The sequence below is a fragment of the Glycine soja genome, chromosome 17, assembly GCF_004193775.1.
Source record: "Glycine soja cultivar W05 chromosome 17, ASM419377v2, whole genome shotgun sequence".
NCBI classification, from domain to species: domain Eukaryota; kingdom Viridiplantae; phylum Streptophyta; class Magnoliopsida; order Fabales; family Fabaceae; genus Glycine; species Glycine soja.
The window spans coordinates 20,613,037-20,622,145 of NC_041018.1; the positions used below are offsets into that span (position 1 = coordinate 20,613,037).

Consider the following 9,109-nt stretch of genomic DNA (forward strand, 5'->3'; position numbering starts at 1 on the left):
GTTTCTTGAGTCTCTTTTTTTTTGTTTTTTTTACTCTACTTTAGAGCCATTCTAGGTTTCTCTTTGAATCCTAACTCGTTTTTATGTGCTTTTCGTTGCTTTAATTATTGAATAATCCTTGAAAATTTGTCTTGTTAAAACTCTATTGGTTTATCTTTCATTTCATTATTTTGGTCTTTGGTTATGGCTTGTCTCTTTATTTCCTTGTTTGAGAGTTGCCATATACAGAATTGGAAAGGAGGATTGGTGCTATCTCTTGAAGAATTTGAGTCAAGAAGCAATGAGCCAACCACCTTAAGAGCTATTGGACTAAGAAGCACTCCAAATTGATTGAAACACCAAAGAGAGAACAACCACAAAAAATGAGGACTTTTATGTAACTTTATAATTGGCAATTTACTTACCTTCATTGCTTTCAAATTTTGTAAGAAAACGGCCTTTCAATTGAAATGTGTTAGAAGCCTCCAATAGGTTACCAAACTTCCATTTATGTGTAATAATTTCAGGCAATTTTCCCTTAGGATAGTGAGTGTTTTGTTGGGAACCTTAAATGTGGTCATCCAAACACTCTTAGGATCCGCCTGACTTACATTTCTTGCACTTTAATTTCTTGCTTACTTTCATAGCTTATTTTCTGTACTAGTCATGTCTAGTTTATCTTGTTATTGCATAATACTTTCTTTTTGCTTATCACGCTCATCTTGAGTTCTTTTGAACCTTAGCTTTTACCTTTTGCAAAACCCCCAACAAGAAAGAATCACAACTTAGGAACCAACATGAGTCATCATTCATCTAGAATCTTAGATGAGTTGAGTTCCCTCAAGTTAAGGAAAGAAAAACTAGAAAGAAAAGAAAAATAAAAATAGAGGGTAGAAATGAATCAAGATGAGAGAGAACAAATAAGGGAAGAAGAAAGAAGGAAAATACTAAAAGAGTTAAGAAAAGAAAAGCATGTCTTCTATAGTAGTCATGACTCCTGCAAGAGCGATAGTGAATAACTTAGTGACTATTATGGAGGAAGGCATAGGTCACATTCTAGACCTCACTCCCATAGGAGAAATAAGGAAAGAAAGCCTCAAGAGGCTAACTTTAATCTCCTATACTTACATGGGAAGGACAATGTAGAGACTTATTTAGATTGAGAAATGAAGGTTGAACAACTCTTTGTTTGTCATCATACAAGTGAGGAAAGGAAGGTTCCTTTGGCTACCCTTAGCTTCCAAGGGTATGCCCTCTATTGGTGGACTTCCCTAGTTAGGGAAAGAAGAATTCAAGGGGATCCTCTAATAGAGTATTGGAATGACTTAAAAAGTGCCCTTAGGAAGAGACACATTCCCTCCTACTACGAAAGGGAGCTTATGGACAAGCTCCAAAGGCTTAGACAAGAAAGTATAAGTGTTGAAGAGTATAGGCAACAAATGGAACTACTCCTTTTGAGAGATGGACTTAGGGAGAAGGAAAGAACAAGTATTGTTAGGTTCCTTAGTGGAAGATAACCTAGTACAACTTTGCATAAGGGTAGAGCAACAACTTAAAAGGAAGCCTTGTAGATTTCTCATGATGAAGGCCCTAGGGTTCTCATGAATCTCAGGGTAGATTTCTGAGCTCATGAACCAAGATTGGGTCCACTTGTCTTTGTAAATATTAGAATAGGTTTTCCTTCTTTTGAGCCTTGTATTTTGACCATTCTAGTAGTATAGGGTTTTAGTCTTATATTTTAGGGCATTTTGAGTAGTCTCTATAGTAGAAACTTTTTTGTATTTCCATGTATTTTGACATGGGGGTGAGCTTAGCTATTAGAGGGGTGTGTGTAGCTAAGTTCTAGAGGAAGTTTTTCAAGGAAACTTTCATTTAGTTAGTGACCTAGGCTATAAATAGAAGCATGTGTAAGACTTGTCATAACTTTGATGAATGAGAAACTTGTGAGACACACTTCAAAGTTCAACTTCTCTTCCTCTTTTTCTCCTTCAATTTCGTGCCCCCCTCACCCCCTCTCTCTCTTTCTCATTCTTTCCCTCCATTGGAGCTTCGTCTCTAAGCTTTTTATCCAAGGCACTCTCTTGATGGTGAAGTTTCTCCTTCCATGGCTTATTCTTTTGTAGATGGTGCATCCTCTCTCCTCTTCTCATTTATCTTCCGCTGCAACTCCATGCCTGAAAATCACCATTGAAGGACCTTAGTGAAATTCAAAGATCCAACCTCTATAGAAGCTTCTCAAACAAGTTTCCATCACTAAGTGACCGACAAGCTAGCAAAATGCATTCTTTGATGGAAGAACTTCATTACCAAGTTTTCTCTTTTGCTCCTAATTTTATTTATTCTAAGTTGAGAGCTGATTTAGCTCAAGTGGGTTTTCCTAGAGGTTTTTAGGCTTTTCTTCTATATCTTTCAAAAACAAAAAATATTCAAGTAATAATTTATTGCAAAATATGTTTTATTCTATCATTCAATTTCCAATTAATGTACCAAAATTATATAATCACTCAAAAATTCTAGTTCTAGAGAAAAAGAACACAAGCTCGTAATAAATTCAAAGAACAAAAATTTGGTTCTCAAAATATGGAACGCCACCAAACAAACAACAATGGGGAAGCTTCTTTTACTTGCCTTCCCTGTTTTCATCCTCTCATTGTGTCGCCAAACGCAAGTGCAACAAAGAAAACTATGAAAGCCAATTCAAATTGAAATCAACTTGGGCCACCTTAAGCTTTAGATCTCTAAGCATGGTTTTGAAAGGTTCCCATAATGCAGCAGTCTCTTCATCACACACCACAGCGCTTAAGCTCTCAAGCTCCGTGATTGAGTATGGCAAATCAGTCAATCTTGTGCAACCTCTGCAATTGAGATTTTCTAAACTACGCAACTCTCCCATGTTCTCTGGTAACTTACTAAGGCTTACGCAGTCAGAGATGTCAAGGAAGTTCAGTTTACTAAGACTTGTGATTGATTCTGGTAACTCTTCTAATTTAGTACATGAAGTAAGCCTTAGTGATTCCAGATTGACCAACTTCCCAATTCCTTCAGGAAGTGCAGAAAGTTTGTGACAGTTTGTGATACTTAGCTTCTTTAGGGAAACAATATCAGAGAGCCCAATTGGCAATTCCACCATATCACAGTAGTCAATGTTCATCTCCTCCAAATTTGGGAACACTTTTGAAACTTGAATGGTGCTATTTTTGAATGCTTCATTCACATTGCACATGAAAAAGGAGAACTTGTGTAGATTCTTCAGTTGCACTCCAGTGTTGCTCAAGAAGGGAATTGAAACCTTCTCTAATCTGATTCTTTTGAGACTAGACAGATTATCAAGCAGCTCAAAATTTTCCAAGTCAGCGCGATAGAACTCATAATTCGTTACTATCAGGACTTTTAGTTTATTCATTTTCTCCATGAACATTGGTAGCGACCGCTTCTTTTCTCGAAGGTTCAGCACTAGAACCTCAACCTCAGATGCCTGCAAGTTGCACCATTCTGAAGTGAATGTGTCATCTGCAAAAAAAAATTCAATAATTAGTGACTGATTATTCTCTCTCAATGTGGTACTCTGTACATCAATATAGAAAGATAAACATAGCCGGGGTGGATGCAAGTTGGTTGTTACAAGGCCATTGCCCCCACATTAATTTTTTTTACTTCATTATATTGAATAATTGTAATTTTTGTCCCCATAAAAAATAGATATTGTTCTCATAAAATATTTTTTAAAATTAAAGAAGTAAATAATTAGTACTAATTTTATTCTTTTATATTTATAGAAATTTAGGTATTTTAGTTTTTTTTATCATGAGATTGTGTAATTTATAAAAATATAAATTATTATTTTGCTCCCACTAAAAAGAAATTTTGGATCGGCGACTTAACATACCAGTTGATATGGATAGTGAGTGGGCTGCAATGTGATACTCATTCTGTGTAGTCCACCAATCGGGAAGATTGTTACCACTTACGTCAATAATCAGTCTATTCCTCTTCTTCATTAGTTCCTTGTTCGTTTGAAGGATAGCTAGGTCCCGAAGAAGACCATGTTGTGTAACATAGTGGTAATTATAGTCAATCGTGCCACTTGAAATATTCCTGATAAATGGAAAGAAATTACTTGTTCATAAGTTAATTGGTAGAAAAAAGCATGAACACCATTCTCTCCATCTAATAAAAAATTAACAATAAATTTGTAACAGCTAAAGAAGAAAGTACCAATTATGTTGTGTCTAGAATATTGGGTTTCACATTAAAAGTTTCTTGCTATTTTCCGGTCAAGCTTTTTTATATTTATTGACAAGTATACCTATAAACATGCAATTCGACTCGTTTAACTGATTTTCATGTTGTTCACTTATCAGAATCAATGATTCATCTTAGTAACCCGCATAATAAAGATCCACGTAAAAAGATCAGCATAGGGTTTTTGAAGTAAAACTCTAATTCTCAATAGCATAAGTAATTAGAGGAACTGTATTTAAATTTTGTCCAAAAATAAAAAACCTTATCCTAGGTTGTGGTGGAGCTATGGTTAGTTCACTCTTCAAATCCAAATAGTTTCCCAATGATGAGGAATGTCAAAGCTGAAAGCTTGAAGTGCCTTGAACCTAGAAGTTCGGATTAAGTATAACTATAAGCTCAATAAGATATTGGTCTCTCTCTTGTTCCCATGCACACAATTTAACAAATTCAACATATTTCTTTCCTCGTCTTCTGAATTTTGAATACTTTTCAAGATTATTTTTTATCGATTACCTAATAAATTACTTAATGAAAATAGGCTTTCTTTTCATTCATTTGTAAGGAAAGAGCTCGTAGCCAAGTGAGAGCTCTTGTGGTCCTTAATTAGAATTTACTAACTATAATGATATTTTTATTTATTATGATATTAATATAAAATAATTTTTGTCGAAAGTAATAACTAATTTTAGTTAGGAACCTCAACGTGCATAAGATACTAATTCTCTCTTCCCATCACTATTTATTCTATATTTAAGGGTCAATCAATATTAATTAGGAACCAATTAATTAAAAAACACAGATCGTTATCACCTGTGATAAACAAAACATTATGCTGGGGACTATAATGATATTTTACTATGTAATCTAATCATTAATTGTTATAATCATTAGTCTGATTTTGAATTGGTTTAATGCATCCCAATCAAACTCAAAAAATAACGTGTCATCTTTCAAGAAGCATTTGCCATACCTTGTGACAACAATATCAGCCATGTTCCTTTTGACGAGTTCATAGATATTCTCCATTGCGCTGTCATCATCTTCATCACGCAGTTCTGCCCATATATCAACAAGGGCAGCAGCAGGTATCCTCTGGGCTTCGGGGAATAAGCTTAGGTCCCTAAAACACTCAGCCACCTTAGGATCCAAGTCATCGAAGCTTTTTTGGAGACAAGTAAGCACATCTGCACTAAAAGCAAGAATTGGTTGACCCTTGGACAGTTTCTTAGCCCTGTTGTTCCAAGCCCACGGTGGTTCACGACTTAGTGATTTGCCAGTCACTATAAGTGCCAAGGGAGAACCACTGCACCCTCTCGCAATCTGCAATTTGTTTAGTGTGTTCAAATGAAATGAGAAATTGCAAATAAAAAAGGTTTAACATTTACCACCTATGGTTTTTTTTCATCATAAAACAGAAGTAAATAAAACTAGAACGTTTTGGGCGTTGAAAACCGGATGGTCTAACATCATCCACATTATCCAGTCCATGCGTTTTGTTGTATCTCACGTCTATCGCGAAAGCAATAGCTGTGCGGATAGTTTAGCTAACCATGGTTTATCTACTCCCGGTTTTTCTTGGTGGAGCTTAGTGCCGCCTTTTATTAAGGAGGCTTTCTATAGAAATAGAACTGGTTTACCCAGTTATAGATTTCATTGAAACTTTGTTTGAGGATTTATTCCTCTGTTGCTTTCTGTTTTGTACTTTGTTTTCCCTTTTTGGAATAAAATTGGAGCATGTTGCATAGGATTTCTAAGAGATTTAGTGTCAATCTAGTTGGGAATCTCTTGTTTTTATGCCTTGCATGACTCTTTTGTTTAAAAACATTGTTAAATAAATTGTTGGAGGAGTATTACTAAATTAGTGGAGTATTACTAAATTATGTTAAAATCTATCAATGTTTTCGAGATATAAATTCAAATTTTCATGACAATGTCACTGTCACGTGAAACTCTAATCCATTCTCCCTTGCATGCCAAATTTTACACACCACATTGTAAACATTGAAACTATGTGCTTAATTTGTAAAAGGTAAATGCTAACCAATGATGTGAGGAGGACATAAGTTATGGAATTCAAAATAAAAACTTATCAAAAAATGTCATTAATACATTTCTGTTATAATTTCTAATGTGTTTTTAATATGAATGTCAATTTAAACTTTCTATTTTGATTTATTTAATCAATGTACTTAGGAACTGATTACTCGTTAACGGTACCAGTTGTAATATAAATTGAGCAATAGAGTTTACCTTTTTGACAATATTCTCAGGAATGTCAGAGCTACTCTGATTCAGGGATGCAGAGTGGCGAAATAAATTTATAGCATCGACTTCGTTGAGTGATTTCAACACGTATGGCTGGTCAAATCCTCTAATTGTGATTCTTGAGGTCACTAGAATCTTGTACTTTGGGATCTGGAACACAAATTTGTCAACAAGAGACACTGATTCGGACGGAACATCATCCAGGACCAACAGTATTGGGTTTTTCCCAATCTGTTTCAGCAAATTTTCCAATTGATAAACTGCATCATCGTCACTTTGAAACTCTGGCACCTGGCAAGCATTGTGTTGAAACAGTCTCTGCACTATGGTATTTAACTTGGGCTTTTGCGCAAAGGTGATGAAGAATATGTTTTCCTTGAATATACCTAAACAAATCAGTCAATCAGTCAAATTTTAACATGTTTCGAGATCTGCATATTAGTTATAAAGCTCATGTTTATCATAATGTTTTTTATATTCAGGTGAGAAATCGTAATATCCTTTAATTCATTGGGTTAAAGATTAATTTTGCTCATTATAATCAAATATGAGTTTTTTTTGTTAAATAAGTCAATTTTTACTTATATAAACGCAATAAAACCTTATACTAGATCAATTCTTTAAATTTTATCAAACATGTTTGAACAAGTGAAAATATGACCATCACAAAAATATGATGAAAGCTTAGTAGGGCAATTATTTTAGATGTCATCAAGCACGTACGAAATACCTTTTTTTCACTTTCTAAAATGCTTTTGGTTCTCCTCACACATCAAAGTTCAAATTTTGTCTCAATAAAATCCACATAATAAATATTTACATTCAAAACTAACATATTGTCAAAGTAAAATTTGAATTATTCTAAAAAAGACCAGGAAATACTAAAGATGTATTAAAGTACCTATAGGTTTTGTACATTTTTTTCTCTCCTTCATTTACTTTATTCTATCTCGACTCATACATCTATTCCCCTAACTGATTAAAATCCATTTGTTGCATTCTAAGTCGTGACAAACACAAAACATTGATTTGTAGCAAATAAGGTATGTATTATTACTAAAAGTGACAACCTCTATGAATTATAACTTCTACTGAACTAGATTCAGGACTCAATAATATCTAGCAATGAAAATATATAAGCAGCTAATGATTACAGATCAATAGAAACAAAAAGATCCACAAACAAAACTTCCACAACAATAACAATACAAAGGCATGATGAGATCATACCATTAATAGATTAACATTAGCCAGTAAAAAAAAACATACCTTTGACTTCCTCATCACAACAAAACTTTTTAACCAACGTTGACTTCCCTGAGCCTGGTGTTCCGGTGACCGTGAGCACAGATCCAGCATGGTGGTGGTTATTCAGCAACTTGACCTTCATCTCCCTCAAATGAACATCCAAGCCAACCGTGAAAGCCGGAGGGGCCGGAGGCGAACACACGCCTTTCAATTCGGTCCTTCTCGGACCACTTTCCATAACTGTTGCATGAATCTCGGTCAGAATCACCTGGTTTTGTAACTCATTAGTTAGTATCAGACCTTGCATATCCAGATTGAAGTACAAACGGATCGACTCGTACAACGCCTCGAGTTCCTCTTGGTAGTTGGCCTTATAGCAGCAATTCCACCACTGGATTTCGGAGCACTCCATAACGAGTTTCTTCCCTTTCGCCAACTTATCTTTCAGCTCTTTCATTTCCTCGGCTGGTTTGTTCAATTGATTGTTAAGACCATCAATCTGTTTAGCCAACCTTCCTACTTTATTTAGGGTTGACTCTAAGGTTATCAGGGTGGCTCTGAACTTCACAGCCCTGTCTTTCACATTCACAACTTCTTTCAGCAGCTCATCAAGCAGTTTTCCAAGAACAGCATCCATAATCATAGCCATGAGTGCTGTCCACAACAAAGAAATTAACCAAAAACATCCAAAATCAGAAACTTTGATCTAGTATTTAGTTTGATTCAATTAGTTGAACAATCTGTCTGTTCGTGAGTTGTTGTAAATTCTTGCTACCTGACTTCAATTTTTCCGGATCAAAAGAAAAGAAACTTTGATCTAATGTTGGTGAGTGAGTCAAACAAACATAGGCTAGTTATATAAAAGGAAGGTATATAAAACTAAACTCAGAAATCAAGTTTCTGGGAAAATAACAAAAAGGACAGTGAATTAAAAAAAAAATACTTACAAAAATGCTCCAAAGATTCTTTCTAAGTCGATGTTATGTTGGAGAATCCAATTCCAGCTGTTTTTGTTGACAGTAATCACACCAATCAGGGAATATAGGAAATTATGGACGCATTGATTGTTGCTTCTCTTCAAATTGCAAGATTCTATTTTACTGGATTTGGATTTCTAGTATTTATTGCTTTTTTATTTTGACGAGGTCTTTCCACAGTAAACCGAGTTTCGTTTAACGATGATTATTAAAGCAGTTTTTTGTTTACTTTTCGGGTCAGTTAGGTCAACGATAACTTCAGCTATGGAGGTTTAAGTGCGTTCTAAATTCTAATGTTCACACGGGCATAGAATAGTTAAGACTTTGTCTAAATAACTGTGCTTATTATAAGTAATAAATAATTAGAGAAATTATAATTAATTTGCTCCTGAAAAATA

The 9,109-nt window shown here is 34.7% G+C and overlaps 1 protein-coding gene across 2 annotated transcripts; it reads right to left on the reverse strand.

Annotated features, from left to right (window-relative positions):
• Positions 1 to 1,952: 1,952 nt before the first annotated feature.
• LOC114393352 (probable disease resistance protein At5g66900) lies at positions 1,953 to 8,902 on the reverse strand. 2 transcript variants are annotated; one of them, XR_003662549.1, is made up of 7 exons: positions 8,682 to 8,902; positions 7,756 to 8,388; positions 6,472 to 6,872; positions 5,192 to 5,541; positions 3,866 to 4,074; positions 2,608 to 3,489; positions 1,953 to 2,153 (listed from the first exon to the last, which is right to left on the reverse strand). XR_003662549.1 is itself a non-coding variant. In XM_028354660.1 (6 exons), the coding sequence occupies exons 2-6, from the start codon at positions 8,381 to 8,383 to the stop codon at positions 2,663 to 2,665; spliced, it is 2,415 nt and encodes an 804-aa protein (XP_028210461.1). In that variant the 5' UTR covers positions 8,384 to 8,388; positions 8,682 to 8,902; the 3' UTR covers positions 2,417 to 2,662. The 2 variants fall into 2 exon arrangements, 1 of the variants encoding a protein (XP_028210461.1); XM_028354660.1 differs by lacking the exon at positions 1,953 to 2,153 and having other exon boundaries at positions 2,417 to 3,489.
• Between the last annotated feature and the right edge of the window lie 207 nt (positions 8,903 to 9,109).

Excerpts from the sequence above, each read along its gene's own strand:
- LOC114393352 (XM_028354660.1), bottom strand. The coding sequence starts at position 8,383 with ATGGCTATGATTATGGATGCTGTTCTTGGAAAACTGCTTGATGAGCTG. Across the intron at positions 5,542-6,471 it reads CTGAGAATATTGTCAAAAAG|ATTGCGAGAGGGTGCAGTGG; the intron begins GTAAACTCTATT and ends AACAAATTGCAG. Across the intron at positions 3,490-3,865 it reads CTCACTATCCATATCAACTG|ATGACACATTCACTTCAGAA; the intron begins GTATGTTAAGTC and ends TTTTTTTTGCAG.